The sequence below is a fragment of the Botryllus schlosseri genome, chromosome 16 (assembly GCF_051294905.1).
Source record: "Botryllus schlosseri isolate E-star chromosome 16, Bs_hap1, whole genome shotgun sequence".
NCBI lineage: Eukaryota > Metazoa > Chordata > Ascidiacea > Stolidobranchia > Styelidae > Botryllus > Botryllus schlosseri.
In genome coordinates this window covers 17,801,979-17,825,374 of record NC_137251.1, presented here as the reverse complement: position 1 = coordinate 17,825,374, position 23,396 = coordinate 17,801,979, and the positions used below count along the sequence as shown (strand labels likewise).

The following is a 23,396-nucleotide window of genomic DNA, read 5'->3' as shown; positions in this document are numbered from 1 at the left end:
GCCAATGTGGGAGTCTGATTAAAAGACTATACAGCTAGCTTGTGTTTGATTATGTTCAAAACTTCAATAAATGACTGACATCCTCATCCGTGGGCCAATTGTGGTGCGTGGTACGTAGTCTACTATTATGCACTAGCTGCGTTGACTACCTTTCGATTACACACTTGACTGCAATTTAATTCAAACCGCAACCCCTTATTACAAAGCCTCTCAAAACTCCAACATCAAACCGACACAACTTGAAGACAAGCGGATACATTTCAACACTGTTGTATCAGAACTTGAGTGGTGTGTTCGAGCGCAGCGAAACAGAACAAGGCCCCGTCAAAGAAGAATACGAAAAAAATGACCTTGATAATCAGTTCATGAAAGCGATAAAGAATTTTCCTTGATACAATGAAAGAAGAACAATACGTTTGTTAAAAAGAAAGAGAGTTGTGATCCACAATATAAAAAAGGCATTCGTAAATACAAGTGGCACTGGCAGCACCATAATAACGACATTGATTTGAAAGAAAAAATATAGAAATACAAATAATGATAGGCTCTCGTGTCACATATAAATATCGCGTTATTTATGACAGTAAGAATAATTTGATACGGCCTCGTGCTGGAGTCGGCACGGGAGGCTGCCCTTGTTCAGTCTATGAAAATCGACCAGTTGAATAAGGTCGACGAATCTGGTGTCGCCGTTGTTTATCGTGTAGCACAATTGACCGTCGATCTCCATCTGAAAACATAAACTTGTGTCACATTGGATTGTAGCCACAACGACTTTGTTACACAAATGGCAACTAGAAAATTTTCAGCATTTTCAAATTATATTGGAAATTGAATTATATTTGAAGAACTTCTCTAGGTACAGAACTTCAGTATACAAATGAGTAGTATATTCATACTCAAATGACCTTTAATATTTTCGGCTGACACTCGTCAGGGGTAATCGTCAGCAACTAGTAGAGAATTGGAATTATATTTCCGAATAAGAAAGTAATATACGAGCATGAGAATTATATGTATACCAAGCTTGGTTGCTGTCTCACTGTACAAAACCAAGTATTAGACTGAAATAAAAATATAGCATGGAAACACTTCACAAATGATATTATAATAGATTATTGGAATTTCCCTCTATAATCTAGGTAATCAACTAGAATTATCTGATCCTTGAGTGCGATTGCTGTGTAAGGATTCAGGAATTCTTTCATCCAAATCCCAATTGTATGCTGTACCTATTGTAACTATTTGAACTGTTATCTGGTAGTTACAAACAGACTTGGACAACTATTCAATTCTAGTTGTTGAATTAGAGCAAAATGGTGATAATCTAAACTTCATCTAATTTGTGAAACGCTTCCATGCTCTAATTTCAACTCTTAATCCAATTTTTGGTTTTCCTGAATAAGTTGCAGGAGAACTGTACAGAGTGCAGAACAAGCCAAGCTTGGTGTACAGACAATTGCCATTCTCATGCTGATAGAAATGTCCTCTGATTTAATATGAACTGTACTGGATTTTTGTCCCATTTCTTTCTAATACAGAATTTCATTTTCAAATCTTGCAATCCAGCCTAGTCTCTGGCATAGTGAAGCTATGATGTAAACCAAGTTTGGGACAAGAATCTCACCTGACTGATGGGAATGTGTCTGATCTTCTGGTTGTGGCACAGACTGATGACGTGCGCGACCCGTTGACTGTCTCGCACGAGATAGGAACTGCACACGAAATCAGGAATTAAAAAAATGAAACTTAGCCTCGGAAAAATGGACACTCACCCTTCTATTAAACCTTGCCTTTGCAGAACTTCGGCGGCGTCCTCCCGCGATATTTTTCCGACATACCAACATTGTGTTTGATGGATCGCTAAGCAATAGAAACAAGACCATGAATACTTGGACTGGAGTGCCACACTCCCAATAATATATTTTGATATGCAATCGAATAATATATTCATGTAGAAATAAACCGTCAGGGGGGGGGGTAATCGTCGGCAACTAGTAGAAAATTAAAGAGGAAATTGTATATCAACAATCGTATCACCAAATATAACATCAACCGAACCGTAGGCTTATTTAGATTATACACAAACTCTTTCTGTTGGTACAAACTACATCGGCAGATTTCGATAAAGGTCGGCTCCAAGGGGCACAAAATATTTCATAAGAAAAAATGAACTTACATCTGGCAATCCATGCGCCTCCATGAGCAGGCGCGGAAGAACCGTTGCAGTCTGTAAACATAACGAAAATGAGTGATGATTATTTTTTACAGAGACGTTAACGTCATATATTACTGTTCAAGTACATGTAGAAGCAGCGATTTTAAAGTACGTAAAAAGTGGATGCTTTCAACACTGTTGTTGATGCACAGTTCATTTTTTGCAACAGTATTTCACAGTAATGTATTGGATGGATATTGTATAGTGAAGTAGCGTAAATTTGAGGTTTGGAGTTGCGGCTTGCAGGTTAGATGAAGCGCACTACAGATTGGTACAGGTCAAGAACCATGCACTAACCAGAATGCATAGTCGAGCGAATAAGCCGACGTCTCCACGACGTTTGCTGTTCCAATTGAATCATTGCGACTTCGCTGGGATCGCTGATAACACGACCTTGATCGCCACTGAAGTCCATCGCCACCAGGTTGTTTTCAGACGAGCTGAAATGCTGCAAAAGAACAAAACCGTTACGGCATATTACAGCCGATATAATTAAAATCCGACCGAATATAACCAAATTTTGAGGCAACAAAAACTTGGCAATTTCCGCAACGTCATAGCATGGTAAGGAATCAGAAAACTATAGCCTATAACCTATTTCATATATCTTACAGGTGTCTAGGTGCAGCCTTAGTTTATTTCGTGTCCAAGCGTAGCCATAAAGCTGTACAGATAAATTCCCGGAAGATTTGAAAAGGCGCTTTAAGCTAGATGCCATATCCTTTAAATATCGGTTGAATATATCAGAGTTCTCCGTTTCGTCGGTTCAAAAGTCCGATAATCAGTTAAGCTCTACTGATAATAATATCCCGATTGATGATACCAAGGCATCGCAATTGGCAATCACAAATTTTTCAATTAGTTGTGTCACCTTTAGCAGACATAAGAGCAAAAAGTCGATGACTACGCTCATCATGTAAGTTAAAAAAAAATAAATGTCAGGTTGGTAATTGGTATTCGGTTTTGTAATCCTGATAATCCCAGTGTCACGCCAATTCTCGTCACGAAAGCTTTTAAATCTTAACTTTCCTTCCTGCCCGACTTTGAGTGTGATCGGCGACAAAACTGAACATTAATTTAGATTCAAGGTGAAGGAATTTATTGGTTAGTTCCTTGTAATCAGAGGTGCCACGCAATGAAATACATTTTGTATACGAGCGGTCCTGTAGACTACCGTTACTTGAACTGTTTTCACATCAAAATACTCGAGTAGGCTACTTTCTGCCACATTTCTAATATTGCACAGTACAAAACAGCATAGATTCGTCATTCTCAGCTGGGTAATGAAACCCACACTACATTTTCAAGGTACTTAAAATATATTTCGCACACTCATCAAAGTCAGAATACATATCATCGCAGAACTAAGCTGGATTAATTCCACAGAGAAACCGCAAATCTGTCTCATTTCACAACAGAGTGACGGCATTCCAACACCGTTCACCGTTGCACTCTTCCTTTAACCGACCGCATCACATAATCTGATTTGTGATAGTGCCTTATCAGAATTGGCGGCCATAGTTTCCACCAGAAATTAATCCACCGAAACTGTTGAATTAAACCGTGTGTGCTATGATTCATGTAAAAAAAATTATTGCCTTCTTCCATTGGTTTACCTTGAACAGCGGTACCAACGTGTGCAGTAGGCCTATATAATCAGTACTTGATACAATACATCTGGCTTGATACCACTCACCAATGACGCACCGGTATGCTAAGTGTATTAAGAACAATAATAACGTCAACCTAGTCATATGAAATATGATAATCACATCACACATCCTTATTCAGCACAAATAACTATCGTGTAGGTGGCATTAAGATTTCACAAGTCATCATTTTGATTGATCAGATTGTCGAGTGGATTTGCGCCAGTAGTCCATGTCTGTAGCCCTCGACCTGATAATTCTAGCTGTCCGATTAGATTAATTAGAGCGAAATGCCAATAATCTAATTCTAATTCGGTGTGAAGACATTCACTATTCTCATGCTTTCGACAATGAACTCACATTTGATTGATTGATTCGATATTTCTAATTCTAATCTGATTTTTAAACAAACTGTGTAGCTATAATTCTAATTATAATATAATTTGTAAAAGCTGAAAATTTGTAGACGCTGCCCTTAACCCCACGATAGCCATAGGGCATGCCTCAAGCCATAAAATGGTAAATATGGTAATAATATGGTAAATAATCTATTTTATACTTCAGCAGCGTTTGAGGTAATTGCCAATGCTGCCATTACCACGAGTCTTAGGCGGGCCTAGAACCTACAAAATTTGCTCCAACATACGGAAAATCTGGCATTTTCCATGGCAGATTTCCCATGGCAAATAGGTTAATTGGCCATTGCAGTGGTTGTATTCTCGATTAAAACAAGCGGTGGCCAAATCGAGTAATTTTCCTAATTTCGCATTAGTCAAAGATGAGGGATAATTTACGCTTCGCCTTACGTCAAGAGCAAATTTCGTCACTTAAAGGCGTTTAATTATATGGAAACAAAGCGTAAACGAGCATGACGGCTACTTATAATATTTCAAATCGTCAATTGCTACGTACCATTTTTCCTACCGGAATTAATTTTGATGAGAACAGCTAGAACATACAAACGGATACCAAATATTTGCGCGTAAGGTTTAATTTGAATCACATCCGAAAATAATGTTTGACGAGTGTTTATAAGCTACGCAAAAGGATACACGTTTATGTATATTATACCGAGTCTTCATGATGTGAAGACCAGATTTCTGTGATAGGTTAAAACAACAATTTTGAAACCAGCCATGCAATAATTCCGTTTCGATCAGTGATTCAAATTGTCGCTGAATAAATTACAATTTATATCTCAATTACAAAATGCGAGAAGCTGGACGCTTGTCCATTAATTACAGGAATGAATCGTCAAGTTTTAAATTATTTGAGAAATTTAGAACCTATATTCATGCATTGCATAGTAATATAGAGCTCATGGTCCATTATACGGAAATGTTTAAAATTAGCATGCGACCTGTTAAAGTCCAGTTACATGTGAAAGCTAAGAATACCTTTTACACAAAATTCGTTAAATTTTGACGGTACAATTTTGCGAGATACATCACAAGTTTGCAAATGTTGTACCAAACGGTTCAGAATTAGCCTATAATTCTTTTGACACCGGTTGTACGGGAAAGTTAAGTGCTTGTTCATCAACAATTTTTCATTAAATTTCATTAAATATTGACAATACTAGGACTAGCAAACAGCAAAGTCGCAGCAATCTTAACAGAAATCAAAATCAAATAGTGGAACCACGTTGGCAGTACAAAACTGAGGTTACCAATATCTCCTTTTTAGTTGCATATATTTGTTGTGATTACATTTTAATTGATTTTGACTTTGATATATTTTGATTGATTTGACTTTTGAAGGTTCAATGGTCTGCAAAATTTGTTTTGAAAATTGACTTGAATGGAATGATTTGAAAAACCCCTGATTTTGATAATAGCGACTATTAGCATTCTATACCACCACAAATATACTTACCGGCGCTGAGCCCTTCAACCTTGCCATCAAGTTATCTTTGCCTCTCCGCCTGCTGGCGTTCACGTATGACTCATGAAATCTGTTTCCATTCTGCGAAACAAAGTTAACCAACGTTACATCACAAGCAGCTATCTCTGAAAGCGCTGACCTTAAAAGCTTGTGCAAACAAAGCGTATTACATTGTTTGAAATGCAAACAAACCAAAGCTGGCAGAGCACTTACTATGATAAGTCTGATGGCGTTAACCCAAGCCCGCTGTTCACGTATGCTCTCTGCGCTTAACCATCTCATTTCTCTCGATGTTCGACCCTGGAAAAATTGGTTGAACAATGTTAATGAATATATACAAAGAAACTCTTTGAGGTGCAAAACTTCAATGTACAATTGAATAATATATTTGTATTGAAATATACCTGAAGACTTTTGCCACGAGGCAGCCGAAAAGTATCCGAAATATTAAAACGAATTCTTGCAATGGATAATGTAGTACAAGTTGAACTTAGAACTACTACATTTTCAGCTTTTCGAAATCCTGTTAGAATTATGCCTGTACAGTATTTCCAAATTAGATTACAATTAGAATTAGAATTACCAAACTCGCAATGACTTATTCGTAAATCACAAATTGAATTACGTTCCAAACTAGAAAGAAATGCAACAAAAAGCAAGTTCAGTACATATCAAATAAGATTCAGTTTCATCAAGCATGATAATGACAAATGTCTGTACAGCAATCTCGGCTCGTTCTGCATTTTCAGGAAAACCAGAAATTAGAACGGAATTGAAATGGGAGCGTGGAGACATGCCACATATTAGATTAGAATTAGATTACCAGCATTTAGTTCTAATCAGTTTCATTAGACAGCTGGAATTATCTGATATCGTGAAATGATTACCTTTATGCAAAAACAGTGTGAGGACGAATCGTATTTCTTGTTCTCCGAAGAAACCCAAACGTAAGACGACAAGACATCGGCAAAACACTGCAGATGCCGAGGCTCCTGTTAAAATGGAATAGTAAAGGAAAAATAGCACCCACAGACAGACTTTTACAGACTACCCATCTAACTACCATTTTTTACTAGTATTAAGCAAGTAGACCAAGTTTTAGAATATTACTCGAAAAAATAGTTCCCAAACCTGATTCTGTTGAGTTGAGTCGCAATTGAAACTATTTAGTTATGTCTTAGTTGCAGATTTTAGAAGGTCGTTGGTTCTGGTTCTAATTGTAGTTGCACATTTTAAACATCTAGACATTTGTACAATTCTGCCCGCCACCTATTTCAGACCCATCGCATGTGTCATAAATTCCAATTCCGCTGTTAAGTACTCTGATTATCTAATTGACCCGAGTATTGCCGCCGAGAATAGCCTTGGCATACTACAGTGCAGGAAATATATGACGGCCGATAGACCAATTTTAGAAACAATCCACCTTTTCGGGTAATGAGTCAAGGACAAAATGCCATGATTGTAAACCACGAGTTTTCAACGTTTTATACAGCTTGAGCCAGATTTTTGAAAAATGAATGGCCCTCGATTATTTTTGTCAGTTTTTTGAATAATTTAGGGTACGCTATTTCAATAAAAACTGGTTTATGCAGTAGGCCTACAAAAATCTTCAATGATCATTGCCCCCTATTAATTCAACCTTTTGATCAGGAAACATTACTTTTGTCAAAAGACTGGTTTATAGAGTATGAAAATTCTGAAAAATCAATGCCACCTATCTGATATTTTGCAAAACTTGAGATCAACTAAAAATGGTTTATACAGTAGCAGGTATTCATGAAATAATTCATACTGAACACACAATAAACATGATAATACATCCATACATATTCATTTAGTGCGATGTTTTGAGCGAGACTTGCATGAACTAGAACTAGAACTAGAACTAGAACTAGAACTAGAACTTGAATTACTAAAGAACAGTAGATAGTTGACAGTTGACAGTTGATAGTTGTCAACTATCTCCATTGCTAGTTTGTAGTCAGCGTTGAGCTTATTTTTGCACGATTGATGTCACAATTGCTTGTTTGGTGGTGGAGGGAAGAATGCAAACTCAAGATCAAGATGTACCTTATGGCTGAACCAATATTTAATCAAATTTTTATTCATTTCTTTCGCTCAAGTGCAGTAAAACGTAAGAGATCATGATTTTGTTCAACATTATTCATGGGAAACCCTGATGTAGTCCGCGGACACCGCGCGGAATGCACCGACTCACTTTGCTCTCGCCTTTTACGCTACAGTAAAGCCCGGAGTTCCGTAACACGCAGAAATTCTTCTTCCAAAATCTAGCGCCTGGTTCGCGGGTGTGCAGCCACCCCGTAAATTCCGGGGCTCTTTTCAGCAGAACATCCTGAAAAATGAGTAAATGAGCCTTTTCAAATAGCACAAATTTCTCCGAAGAGACCCTTGGAGGTACAGCACCAATATATTGTAATGTATAACATAGTCACTTGACACTGACACTTGTTATGGTTAGACCTTATAGTCAGCAACTAGGACAGAATTGAAAATAACAATGTATATCAGCAATCGCATCACCAAATATGACATGACCTGCATCAAATTTTGAATGATCAGACAATATTTTTAGGTTATACATAACCTCATTCTGTTGGCACAAAATAGATTGGCAACATCAGAATCCTAGATTAATCTAATTTTCATGGCAGTGAGTCATATATGGTGACAGGCGCGTAGCCAGCCGAAAAATAAGGGGGGGGGTTTGAAATAAAAAGGGGGGGTTTCGATTTTTTCCGAATTTAGTAACGTAGCATTGACTCATTAGGGTTAAGTACATGCGATGCGTAAATAACGATTATACAACATCCCCGTGTTGGCGATTATAGGCGTACGATAAGCTTTTCGACGAGTCCGGAAGTGCTGTTAATTAGCGACTCCCTGATCTGTCGTGAACAATGAAATACGCACGCGTCGAACATTTGAATACGCGCGCTTATCAACGCGCTGAACAATTAAATTCGCGCGCTTGTCAAAGCGTCCAACAATTAAATACGCCCGCTCATCAATGCGTCTTGCGTCTTACGTAGCCTCGGTGACGATTTAGGCAAGTAAAAATGTACGAGTTTTTATGGAATATGTGCTATAATGACGCCGATTTCAGGTGGTTCAAACCTTTACCTCTTATAACTCAAGCCTACTGGACTATAGCTGAAGACTAGTGGAAATCAATTACGCATGTACGCACGCGTCGAACATGATTGCGGACATTCGATGTCATTCAGTTACGAGATGTAACTCTTTAATCACAATCGCTAATCAGCATATACTTAATAGCATTTTATCCAAGCCATCGAGAAATAGGAGCCGAAGCATGGTAGGCCCAAGACGCGGTAGTTAGGCTAGCGATATCTTTAGTACGAGGCCTATTCCAGATGCGATTGTGTAGGCCTACGAAGATATCGTGCACACCAAGCCAATGCAGATGTAATTGTGAAGGCCAGTGACGATATCGTGCGCCGTGGGCCTATTGCAGATGTGATTATTCAAGCCAGCGGAATTAGGCTTGTTGGAGACGCGGTAAATCAGGCTAGTAATGATTGCCGAACGCGCGACAATGAATGACCTGATTTCGCCAATCATCTCAGCGGGAGATCGTGTCGCGTTACACTGTGCAGTGCAATGCGCACAGACGAATCTCGCTAATTAGCAACACGTCTTTCGTTAATTGGCCGCGCCTTTCGTTAATTCGCCGCGCACAATACTGATAATGTGACTTATTGAATTGCAAACGAGTATTAGCGTCAGAGCGGTCATTTAAAAAGAGCAAGGTTTCGCGTTAAAGGAGGGGGTTTCGCGTTTCTAAAGGAGGGGGTTTCGACCCCCGAAACCCCCCCCCTGGCTACGCGCCTGTATGGTGACATTAGTATTAATATATGTTTTTTCCAATTCTCTATAGTTCCTGACGATTAACCCTGACGAGTGCCAGCCGAAAATGCTCAGGTTCATTCCAATACAAAAACACTATTCAATTGCTCATAGGTTTCTCTAAGTCGTAACCAAGACTAGACTATATTAGCACAGGAGACAGGAAACTCTGCATGCATCGCATGCTTATCTAGAGTTATTTTGTATGATGGGTCGACGCCCTTGCGACACCCCATTACATCGGAATGCGGTACTTTTGTTGTAGATAAGAGGACGCCGAATTTCAAGCATCGCCACTATCCTTTCCCATGAATTGACCAGGCCCAGATTACACCCCTCGATGTCATCAGAACTACAAATACTGGAGGAATCTTACGGCGATTTCAACTCCACTAGGTGCAAGAGTTTGATGACTAAAAATTTTCAGTTTTTCCAAACCAGATTAGATTCAGAATTATAGCTACACAGTTCAGTCAAAATTAGATTAGAATTACAGCTACATAGTTTTTTACAAAGTAGGTTAGAATTAGAATGACTGAATTCGTATGTACTTGGAAGTTGAATTAAATTCCGATTTACAAAGAAATACAACAAAAATTAATTTATCTGAACTTGATTTTAATTGCATCTCTTTCTTATTCGGAATTAATTTCAATTCTCAAGTTTTTGCAAATTCACTAATCACATCACTTTTGATTCAAATTCTAATCAAATTTGGAAAAACTGGAAAATTTCTTAGTTGTCGCCTTAAAAAAATGCCGTAATCTATCATACAATTACCTGCATCCTTCTTTGTTTGGATTCCATGCTATCAGGTACGTTCGTCGGAGGTAAAGTTAACATACCGGGAGGTAAAGCGGTCTGTAACGAGAACAGACTTCTCAGACGGGAAGGCATATAACACAATTGAGGAAATCAGTGCTGACACATTTTGCTGACATCTACTTGAGCAATTAAAGATATTTTGGAAACGCGTTAATCAAGAATCACTGCGTTAAATTTTGGTTTGTTTTGTCAGCAGGTTAAATCTATTAGCTTATGGAGTTCGCAATATAATGTCTATATTCGGAAATTTGTGTAAATACCGGATTCAAACCAGTGATCATCGACTAAATGCCTGAATCACTTACTATGCTTACTATGCAGCTTAATATACCAAGCCATCTGTGCTGTGTTAGCAAGTGTTCAGCCACTTGAACGTGTTGATAGTAAAGAAGCGATATACCATAAATCTCTTTGTGAGAAGGTACAGCCACTAGCAGACGTCTTTCGTAAAATTGATATGATTATGTTTACACACAACATACAAAAACCTACTCTTGAACGCGATTCTTTCATATTAGTTTTCAAAGGCTACTACATTCCACCCAATAAGAGATTCTGTAAGTAAAGCAGGCGTGTTGGATGACTTTTTAACTTGATATTGTACTTTCGCACTAAACCCACTGGATATTCCATTATTCCTGTGTCAATTCAGAAGATTTAAGAGACCTCACTTCAAATGTCAAGCTGGATTGATTAAGTTCAACGTAATACCTCGTTATGAAAATAAACACAAGTCAAAATCGAGAGATCACACTTTCACATGAGCCAGCGATACACTCAATCATCATTCATGCTCGCAGAACAAGTACATCAAAAATTCGAATGGATGGTTCGGCAGGTTAGGTACGGAGAATCATTGGTGTGTCAAAGGTTGTTTTTTTTCTTCAAATTTTGAGATCATTTTTGGAGAGGTTTCCATTTTTTCGGCTACATCATGGCTATGTTTATGTTTATCACGTGGTTTCACTGTCAACCATGGCAAAGATATGGCAGAAAGAAAATGAAAACTCTACACAAAGTCAATTTTCTCTAAATGTGTAAAATAGACATAGGCTAAGCTACTTCGCAACATTTTGAAATATCTTGTAATCAAAACCAAACAAACAAAAGCCAATAAATATCACCAAAATTTCTATTACAGTACATGTCAAATATTGTAATATGTAATACAACCATAGAATTCACTATCATTTTGTGCATTAAGTTGCTTCAAGTCAACAAAATTCATAAACAAAGTTAAGTTACTTACATCAGGATTTTGTAAGATTTCAAATTTTGCAGGCGTCCTATTTAAACAAAGTCTTGTTATGGATTCCACGGGCCAAGACTTCTTCAGATCAACCAACATCTCATGGTCTTCGATGATACGTTCTAACAAAACAAACAGAATCACTCTGTCTCAGGTGTTACAGACGATATGTCATTTTTGCATACCTAATAAATATTCGCTGTTCTGCAACACAATAGACCAGTTTGTCATGTCCGTTGGACGTCCGAGTTTTGATAAAACGGCCTGAAGCAGCAAGTTGCAGGTAGCGTCGAACGGAAGTTCAATTTCATGATATTCGTTCAAATCCGAAACCCAAACGGACCAGTTCATTTGCTGTAAACACAGACACAAGTTTCGGTTAGAACACGCTTGGGAATCGTATCAAGTAACACAATTACAGAGCCTACTACAATGCTTGAGTTCACGATGTTTACTCAGTCCTAATGTCTAAAGCATACAATTCCAACAAAGACAATCGTGTACAAGCTTACAAAAATATTTACTACTTATACATATACATTCCACAGATGGAGTATTCACAGAATGCTTTGTAAAATCATGATCTAAAAGGCCGTGCGAGCTATTTCATTCTCTCACTTCGATTACTGTATAATTTGCCTATACCGTTACTGCAGAATCTGCAGAATCACATTAGCGTATGTCCATTTTACACGTTCTGAGAGAATTAAGTTTTTGTAAAGTTTTCATTGTCTTACGGCCATGATTAGCTTTGAAACTATGTCACAAATACAACCATGGCCAAGATATGGCCTAATAACAATGAACTCAATCTCAAAATTTGAAAAATGGACATTTTATATATGCATACACAGTATAATAAAGAGACGTAAATATTGCTGAAAAAGCACAAATACGAGCCAAATTTTAAGCCATAGAAATTGAAATTACTGTCCAAGTCTTAATCAAGTTGAGACTTGTCTAAATATGACATGCAGATGACAAACTTGAAATTCACATTCAGCATCAATCAATGTCAAAGATTGATGACATTCAGAAACAGTATAGCACTCTACAGCCTAAATACATGAACTTACGTAATGATATGTAGGCCTACCATGAATGTTATCTCAAAATAGTTACTTGATAGTAAGCAGATATTGGGTGTCAAAGTGTTGGAGTGTTACAGAGATAGAAACAAAAATATTTTGAGTAGCCAAATCTCATTAAATCCACGGTGTGTAGTAATATTCTCTACAACAACAGTGATATAATTTGGCGGCAATGTACAGACTCTAGACACCTATTAAACATATCTCTACGTACAAATATAAATAATTGATTACTGTTTGGGTGTCTGTAAGCCTAGAAGTATAATATTTCGAAATATCGATTTGTTTAGAAGTTCAACATTACTCATTTGAAAAATAGCTTCGCAGTCACATTAAAGTCATAACAACATCTGCGCGGGCATGAAAATTCCTTGAAATGATCTAAACCAGCATAAATCGTAGACTCGCCAATCTCGAAAGCACTTGAAAAACAATTCAATTTAGGAAAATGGATTTGAGACATAATGCCATGAACTTCTACGACTGAGTAAGTAAAAGTAAAGTCTACAATTTATGGCTAGTAGACATTAACTTGGCAGAGAGTCATTACAGAGGTATTTAGCCGAGTCAAACGTTTAGAAGTGGAGTGTCTGATTAAAAAAATATACAGCTGGAATATGTTACTTTGTTAAATACTGGGAATTGTTGGTTGATATGACAAAATTGATAATACCATATATGTAATATTAATAATTAGGCTACAAGTAAAATAGTTGATGGTTGATTCATAACATCGTAAGTCTAACGTCACTAGCTCACTACATAACATATAGTATCGAAGCAGCCCTTATGGTAGCGTGACTTACTTGGCATGAAACATTATTTTTGCTTGACGTTCGTTCCACCAATGGAGACTGAAAATGGAAATAACATGAATGTAAACGAAAATGTTAAGTACGTAGGACCATAAGCACAATAATTTTAGACATGAAACTATATCATTTTATGAACTCTATTTTATATTTCAATAATACATTAATATTGAAATGAACCCGAATATTTTCGGCTGACACTCGTCAGGGGTATATTGAAGTTCTGTACCTCCAAGAAGCTCTTCAATTATGTTATTTTTCTATTTGTAAATTCATATATATCAGCCTACCCCAAAATCTGGGATTCCGTGACCGATTGGTGAGTCCACCTTTCCTTTCAAATTGCCTAAAATCTGTATCCACTTCCGACTCATTACTTTCCAAACAAGCACCACTGTGCACTGTACATCACCACATCAAAAACAAGCATTGGAAAATCAATTTCAAATACACACAAAGAAAGACCGTTGACCATTTCTCTCTCGCTAGACATTACAGACAGAATAACAGGAAAGGATTTTGCCTATGATGTGCATCCGGTTTCTGACCAACTAAAGTATCGCGACAGCATTCAAAACAATCTTCACCGAGATATCTACAGATAAATAAATAGCCAAACAAGAGGCATTCACCTCCTCAACATAAACAAATACTTATTGATTTATAGCTGTGACCAAAACTACAAATACAGGACGGATCTAATCCTTACAAAGTTAACTAAAAGGTCAAATGTTAAACGATTCCGAATTTCCAGAGCTCTTATTATATAATTGTCTGCAAAGAAGCAATATTGAATCAGCGTTGATTCAAGATCACGCAAAAGTCGATTCCTTACACAGCAATACAAATTTTGTTACTAACAAGGCAATGCCAATAAATAGTTGAACAAAAAAAAAAGGATCACAATGATTATTCGTCAAACCGCTGTTTATTCTCGAGATTGAAGTGATATCAACCTACCCTACCTGCATGATAAGGAATTGAAAAGGAAATACTGTCCACCAAAAGTACCGTAATCAATATTTCAGTAATCCTACAAGACATGAATGAAGCTAGTCTGACACTGTATGTAGGTCATGATGGTAGTGGAGCGGTATTACCTACTTCAAGAAAGATAACAACAAAGAAAGTGGCTCCAAATACAGATATTGCAGATGTAGAGGCGCGACATGTTTGTCAATACATGTAGAGGTATCAGAACAAGATTCAATAAACATGAGCGACTTGCCAATGGTAAAGAATAACTATGTAATGCTGGTTTTGAGATAGAATCTAATGGAACGAGAAACTGTCATTATCCTACGTCATTGGTTTAGAGAAGATAAGACCATAGGTGAAAAACATCTCACAGAATTCGTTCAAAACATTCAAACAAAGACAAGTTACGTTGCGCAATCAAACTGACGTCATACCGCAGCCTGGAAACCTTCTACTTAAAATCTATTCGTAAATATTCAGCCATTCTGATAATCCTCTATCAATACATCACACATCTCAGGCTACAGGACCTAACAACTGGAGATATACACATAATCCAATACGGAATGAATGAGAGAGACGGCTACAATCATGTGCGAAATTGCCTCAATAGCGTAGAAAGATGATTCATGAGCAGACAGACAAATTATTCACAGCGAAATCCAAAATCAATAAATGAGCTTCAACTTGGGACTGGCAGACTATCGACTATTTTCAGGCTTTGGATATGGTCTTTCTAGGTTCTATAGCATCCTATTCATCCTATTTACATGATACATTTCACAATATGCCTAGAAACCCGCGATTACATGGTAATTGATTCTGAATTTTGAGACCTTAACGTCAATCAAGTTGCTCATCACTATGTATCACCTTTGGAAATATTTGGTACAAATTTGTTACTCTTGAATGTTACGTCAGAAAATTCATCCTGAGAACAGTGAAATTTGCTGAATTTCGAATGTCTGAGCATTCAAACCAGATCGATTACATTTTCGATGACTCCATTTCAAGGAATGTACAATTGCGCAAGAAAGAATGTATGACTAACTAAATTATGTCGGCAATACGGCATCCACTATGACAATCAAAACTCAGCCATCAATCAAATTTACAAATTTCAAAGTAGGCCTACTCATCACTCGAGTTCATGTGCGCAGATCTATAACGCAATCATACACAAGGCCTGGTTATCATCAAACAAACATTTGTAAGTGCTTCACAAGTGGCAGAGTGGTGGCTACTAAACTTACAACCAACACAAATACTTTCGGCCACTTGGAACTTTACCAAACTTGAATCGGTATTCCTTTCATACCGGAAGTTACATAAGGATCTCATAACGTATCGTCACTAGGCCCATCAACGTGGTTGAGTCGAATTGGAGCTGGGTGGTCTCGGGGAGCTGGGGCTGGGCACAATCCGTGATTTGATTCTGAATAAGTATTAGTATTTCTCACTATGACGTCACGACAGTATGGATGATGCGGATATTTCAACTTTTCATCACATTAAAGATAATGTTATTTTTCAACCATACCTACTTTATTGCTCTGTGAGATATTGCTGTGTGTTGATCACGACTTCACGGAAAGGTCATTTCCACTAACGTGCTTTGTACTACATGTTTCGTATGCTTCTATAGTTAAAAATAGCATCAAAGCTTCAATTTTTGCTGATAAATGAACTCTTAGTGACAAGGAGCGTATCATTTCACTGCTCGAAAAGATCATTTCTCACCACTCGACCCAAATCACTAGAATTGATACTCAGTTTAGATTCAAGTGCTCGAATCATTATGTCCCGCCCTACTCAGGAGTGATGTCCTATGTTTTACACATGATATACTTTTACACAGTCCTAGAATGGCCAAACACCCCTCACACATTATTACTGGTACTGGGTTGAGCAAGTTATATCTTTGAATATATTCACTTCGTTATTTTGTGGTACAGCATTACCGATACTGCACTTTCATGTCTGGGTTGGTTAGTTATTGCAGCACCAGTACTCCCATGATTCCTGCGTATATCTCATACGTGACCACTTAAATGATAGGACCACATCATGTCGTTAGTAACAAGAGCAGACCAGGATAATATACTGATAGGACCCTGTATGAATGGGCCTATTAACAACTATCATTCAATCAAAATGGTGCTATATAGGAAAATGAGGTTGATTATTGAGTTGAATGGAGTGCTTTATACATGGTACATGGTACTATTTTTAATTTATAAACATTATAAACTAGATAAACTGCCCATAGTACTCATCACATAAATCATACCTTTGTTCTAGAGTGGAATGTTCGGTAACTTGGTAAATTTGCCTGTTTCAACTGTAAATTCTATGAAATCGATCCACGCAAAGTAGAATTACACAACAATTTAGCACGCCATATCATGTCGCAGATATCTCTAAGCAAACACTTAACAATTCATGTTCGAGGATATGTTGTGCAACACCCTTTCATACTCCCGCACCAGTTATTTTAAGAAACGCCATCATGTCTGACAGTTTACGGAGCAGACAAACTATCATGCTCAAATCCCTGGTCTCAATACGAATTCTTCATCTTAGACCACAGTCAGTACTATTTCCTGAAACACCGCAAAGTCCATAGCCTACGTGGTTATAGTAATAGAGAGGTAAACCATACTATGTTACCAAGGCCCGTGACGTCAATTGTGATTTGATAAACGCTATTCAAGTGGAGATGACTCACATCCCCAAAATTTTTGCTATGAATATTTACAACAACAAAAAACGAATCTGTCATGGACTAATATATTTCATGCAATTGGTAGGCCTAACTTATTCAACAATTGAAACACACAATGATATTCTGGAAGAGATCACACTCTTGTGGTTTTGGTGTTTTGATTTGACGAAAATTTCAATAAAATGACAATAATCCATAGGTATTTGCTTTCCTTCAAAAATCCTAGAGGGCCAGCAAACTTGGTCAATATGATATTGAGATCGTATAAATAACATATTTCTCCTATAACTTAGCATTGCTAAGAACCCAATTACAGGAACAAATTATCGCATGATGCAATATTGAAGTAGAATATGTTTCAAACGAGTATTTACCGCTCACGGCACTTCACGGTGAAAATTTTCAACATAGAAGTTTCAATAACGTGAAGTGTCGTATTACACGAATCACTCGATTGATTCCATCCTTCCTCGATTGGTATTGACGTCACTGGCATACCTACATATTTTCTCCAGCTTTTCAACAAGACACAAGCCTCCACAACACCTCCCAGACAAGAGTACAGTACATAACGCAGGTAGTGGTTACGGCAATATAACCACAATATCTGCTTGTTCCATCAAAGAATCCTTCAATTGTTTAGCTTACTGGTTAGAGGTTACAGAGATACTGTTGCTACTCAAGTAGAACCAATTTATTGGTAAACTAAAACAACATCTACGAATACACAAAAGAGCAATTATTCAAGTAGACTTTAATACTTTCCGATATTTTTCAATATTTATCAAGTGTTATGATTTATCATCTGCCTTACTTACCAAGTGTAAGTCCGATGCATCAATGATATTAACATATGATATTTATAACATAACAGACATACCATCTATAAATAACTAAATCTAAGATTACAACACATCATAGCATTTAGCCTTTAAAATGAATTAGATATCTCAGTGTGTATACTTGTGATTTCTGAATAATTGAAGGGTGGACAAGAATCAGGTACTGTCGCAAATCGGTATATCCACATCATTCGTACTATTTTTGTATGCAAAATATATACATACAATACAACATAATTTTATAGTCTAACCACATTTATAATATTAGATGAGAGAATGTATCCTTGATATATCTTTAGAACAAGTTCAGGGTTCAATATGGTCTCGAACATATTTACTTCAAAGCAAAAATCTGATTCAAGAGGGCCGATAATTTCTATTGTGCACGTGCTACGGTGCCTGTCTTCCCCTTTTATTACATAGGTTACGTGCACTGCTGGTGTCACCTCGTCCGCATCAAACTTTAACAAGTGCCAATTAAAAGCGCGCAACTTCTCGGTACATAAACCTTTGCGGCACAAAATCTAACGTGCACCATTCAAACCATGTATTACAACAATCACCGCAGGAGATTTTTTTCACGTTTTGCCACGGTATGTTCCAACTTTCTGCGGTCTCAAGGACATAATAGCAAGGCTTGATAAAGTAATCCCAGAATTACCGCATTAATGACTCGAAATCACTTTGATCACTACAAGATTCCACTCCGGGTCACTAGCGATAGAAACCGTACCGATTCCACTATTCCGGGAATGAGAAATGGAAAATTGTTGTAAGATGCTTTCACTTCTATTGATTGTAATTAACCGATGCTCAGCACGTGCTTTCATTAAAACGAGACAGCCACGTCCATTTTTTCAAGATTGAAGATGTATAATAATATTAAGGTATCAAGGCAACATAGATGCATAGTGAAGGGATTCATGACTCATCACAAATATTTTATAAATGGAATCAGCTATGCTACAAGTCAAACTTTGCAAATTCTGCTTCATATGTAATTTTCCAGTATTATTCATACGGCATTGTGGGTACGAAATTATTCAGTACAGGGAAAAGTGTCAGCAAGTAAAACGAAATTGCAAATACACTAATTTCTTGCACTCTTTAAATGTGAATACTTTGAACGAAGTTAAACCCAAAAATTCAATAACTGGCTAAAATATACCAAAACCACATCAAATGCCGCAATGCTGTCATGATTTGCACAGAAGTCGCATGTCAAATGTAACATGAAACAAGAAAATAACGTTTCAAGAGACTGTTAGATGTACAGAACTTCAACGTAGAATTTAATAATATATTCACATTTCAAATGTAACATATCTCAAAATGAATAAATTATTCAACAGGAATGTTTGTAAATATTTATCTTTATAATTATAGGTCAACTATTAGAACATAATTCATACCTTGACGTGTTTAAAAGACGCCGATCCTACTTGTGGTATCGAGGACGAAAGTTGAACCGGCATGACCGGTGACGATGAACGCTGGTGTGATAAGTCCGAATGTGATCCGAAAAGTTTTCTGAAAAACCCCAGAACTTTCCGTAAACTAACCCCCGCTATCATTTTATTTGTGCAGAGCATCTATAACAAATAGTGTCAGTAAGACATGATCATGATGCCACTGCATCATTAAGTGAAGAAAGCAAATCAGTGCTATGTTATAGTGTGCTTGCCGCATTTCCTAAATACATGATGAAATCCACGTTTAATTAGTTCATTTGAGAGCTTCTTGGAGGTACAAAACTCCAATATACAATTGAATAGTATGCTCGTATTGAAATGAACCAACCAAGGGTAGTAATCAGCAACTAGTGGAGAATTGGATAAAACATTGTATATCATGTTCATTTCAATTCTCTACCAGTTGCTGATGGTTACCCGGCGAGTGTCAGTCGAAAATATTCGGGTTTATTTCAATATGAATATACTATTCAATTGCAAATTTAATTAACTCCAGTTGCGGGATTATCACTGCATTAGAAATATCATTTCGAAGACGCCCTTACAACTGAACACCACGCTACAAAGTCCCATTGATCGCGCACCTACCATTTGAGCTATCTAGCATCAAATGATTTCCTCAAGAAGGTCGAATAATTGAAATTTAAGCGGCTTACGGAGATTCTCGGTAGCAAATTTCGAAACTTAATTATCGCCTTACTTTCGGCTCAATACCGCCATGGGCAAGGATTTGAAAAAGCTTTTCCCGTTAGCAGTAGGCTTGCCATTACTGTTGGCGCTTGTCATCGGGTTGTCCAAACTTGTAGTAGATTCGTCTGATTGTATCGAGATAATGTGACAATAAGCATTCGGTTAAGATCAAGATTCCGGAATCAGTATGAAACTGCGTAGACCACGGCAACGATAATTAATATGATGAAGGTGATTGATACCTCAGGCAATTCATTCTCCGAGTAGATTATATTTTAAGGAGAAATACATTGCCTGCCCACATTCGCACTTGATAAAAAGTGACATCCAGTATCAACAAGATAATCGCAATCTCTAGTAATACATGTTTTGCAAATATACAATGCAATATACTACTCGAATCTGATAACCTTGAACTATGATAAGACTTTCAAATACTAAGTACTTAATTACACGCACACCGCTCCCTGACCTAGGAATGTCAATTATCATGTTTTAAATGATGTGGAACAATGAAAGTCTCCTTCTGGTACGAAAATATTCCAGTAAATTACACAGATATTTGCAACAGGCCCACAGAAATTCTAGTAGGTTATAGACATGAAATTATCATAGAAAGAGCAAATTATATAACAGCGCATGCAACTGAATGCAGCTAGTGATTCATTTTACCTGAAGTAGCGCTATTGTTGAAGTCGTCATCATCAGAATTCATTATCAAATTTTCGAGATCAATTTCTTCTTCTGCATAACAAAATAAAGGGAAAGTTAACAGTTGTAATATAGGCCTAGCATTCAAATGTCTTAAAATGCTTACCCTTTCCATTTTCAGGAATGTGTGTGGCCATAGGGCCGCGGATAACGGTCTTTGTGTTGAGACAATTCATAACGTTTCAGAAATTGAATCAACTATTTTTGATTTGAACTGTTGAAAGAGTACATCATATCATATTAAAATCCGATTAGTAATAAAATCAATGTATCTTGCCGCAAAAGAACATCAGAGGTTTGCACCATTTTGAGACATAATTTCATCTGGAGTGCATTTATAATCCTCGCTGCGGAATCAAAGTAACTTACATCTATTTTACACATTTTATGAAAATTTTACTTCATGCAAAGTTTTCATTTTCTTTCCGCGATATCTTCGTCGTTAACGTGATAATCATACACATCGCCAAGATATGGCTGAAAAAATGGAACATTTACAAAAACTGGTTTTTATAAGTTTCAAAAATTGATCTCAGAATTTGTAAAATGGACAAAAGCTTCTTTGATTCGACCACGACGATATGGGTATGTTTAAATTGAATAACAATAGTGAGCAAAGATCACACTTAATATGCAGCAAATCTTCAAAATGAGAGCACGCACGTGTCTTAACAATGTATATTTACATAACCAACGCACAAATAGTAAATGCACTAGCAAATTCAGCAGTATATTGACAGATTACCAACAGCTCAATTGGGACACCCATCAGTACAAATGTTTGCATAGAATGATAGAGCTGACAAAATGTAAGGTCAAGTGTTGATATAGTAGAATATTGGATTCTTCATGACAATGACATTATGTAGTAAAATCAACAAGTAGGCTATTTGCAGCATTTCCTTGAGCTTGACTAAACCTATAGGGCTATTGATAATATAATATAACATGGAACGCTCTGAACTACATTTGGTTAAATCCGATCTCTCACTTTTTATATATCGTATTCGTATTATGCAGTGAGGGTTTCTCATCATATTAAAATAAAATCCCACCAACTTTTCTGTGAAAAATGCATGATGGATTTGGCATTTCATTCATTCATATTTATAAATGGGCTTCACTACTAGGTAGTCTACTAGTAAAATATTCATCTAGAAAATACAGTTATATAAGTACGCCGGAATCTCACTTTTATGTTCCTTATGTGTTATGTCTACATAGCAGCTAGCAGGCATATATTCAAAAAGCCGCTTTTTTTCATACCAAAACAACTACGATATTGCATACCTGTACGGTCACGACAAATATTACTGGTACATATAGAAGACAAAACTAGTCTTCTCTAGAATGCCATTTCGGCGAAAACTGAACTTAGCGAACTGATATTCGTATACCGTAGTAGATATACAGTGCAGGATCAGCTAAGCACGCATCAGTCACATGGCACCGTATCAGTACTAGTCACTTGCGAATCATCCCTTTCCTAATATGTTACATTGATACTAGTATTATACAATGTACCCTCATCGTGAAGAAACTGCATCGCATCTCCGGAGTAGCCGCCGCGGCCGACTAAAACCATGGCTACTAACAGCGCAAACCTCGACCTATTGCTACCAAAAGTGTCGGTAGGCAATGCAGCCAGTCACGTCCGCCGCCAAACTTATTGATATTCGGTTTAAACACCGGTTCGTTGCCGGAGATGGTGAATAGGAATAGGGCGTTTGTATTTTTGTCCTTTGATCTGTTGTACACCGACCGATATAGCCTAGCAACGCATGATATACATGTCTAGATGCACAAGATCTGTACATAGTGTATATTACTGAATATTCATACCATACCAGCATGATACGCATATGCCGCTGGTCAAGAAAATAGCGTTGTAAGTCTTGTTACTCCATGCTATCCCGGGAAGCCATCGCTACCAGTTTTACTGATCAAGTCTTATCCTATCATAGCAATTTACAACGTAGCTACGCAATACCCCCCCCCCTGACAAGATTGCGTAATGGTGACACGTCCGTCTTCTTGATCGGTAGGTCGTGGGTTCGATCCTCGGCCGGGTCATACCAAAGACCTGAGTAGAAACACTGGTATCCTTGATTTCCCTGCTTGGCGCTGATGCATTTCTGCGATAGCACGGAGGGATGGTGCAAGACTTAGAAAGCCGTTCAAGGCTATATCTGCACCTTCCTTGTCCAGCAGATCGAGTGTATGTCCATCGTGAGTCGTTAAATATGCCGTAAAAACATCAAGGACAAAAAGTAAACTATGTCCTTTCCTTCCTCCCCCCAGTTCAATTTTATTTCGCTAGTACGAACAAGAATTCGTGTACATCTGATACTCGGCGACC

The 23,396-nt window shown here is 37.4% G+C and overlaps 1 protein-coding gene and 1 long non-coding RNA gene across 3 annotated transcripts in view; both read right to left on the bottom strand.

Annotated features, from left to right (window-relative positions):
- The window catches only part of LOC145459267 (uncharacterized), a 182,332-nt gene that overhangs the window by 131,783 nt on the left and 27,153 nt on the right, over nt 1–23,396 (bottom strand). The window lies entirely within an intron of this gene.
- LOC145459234 (growth factor receptor-bound protein 10-like) lies at nt 240–22,655 on the bottom strand. Of its 2 annotated transcripts, XM_080337877.1 has the most exons (18): nt 21,407–22,655; nt 21,144–21,251; nt 20,999–21,070; nt 20,337–20,451; nt 19,577–19,694; nt 13,614–13,661; nt 11,902–12,070; nt 11,717–11,838; nt 10,423–10,503; nt 7,973–8,107; nt 6,639–6,743; nt 5,965–6,051; nt 5,743–5,832; nt 2,516–2,666; nt 2,180–2,230; nt 1,776–1,863; nt 1,628–1,715; nt 240–730 (listed from the first exon to the last, which is right to left on the bottom strand). In XM_080337877.1, the coding sequence occupies exons 2-18, from the start codon at nt 21,211–21,213 to the stop codon at nt 572–574; spliced, it is 1,749 nt and encodes a 582-aa protein (XP_080194003.1). In that variant the 5' UTR covers nt 21,214–21,251; nt 21,407–22,655; the 3' UTR covers nt 240–571. The 2 variants fall into 2 exon arrangements, with proteins under 2 accessions (XP_080194003.1, XP_080194004.1); XM_080337878.1 differs by lacking the exons at nt 19,577–19,694; nt 20,337–20,451; nt 20,999–21,070; nt 21,144–21,251; nt 21,407–22,655 and adding an exon at nt 13,910–16,112.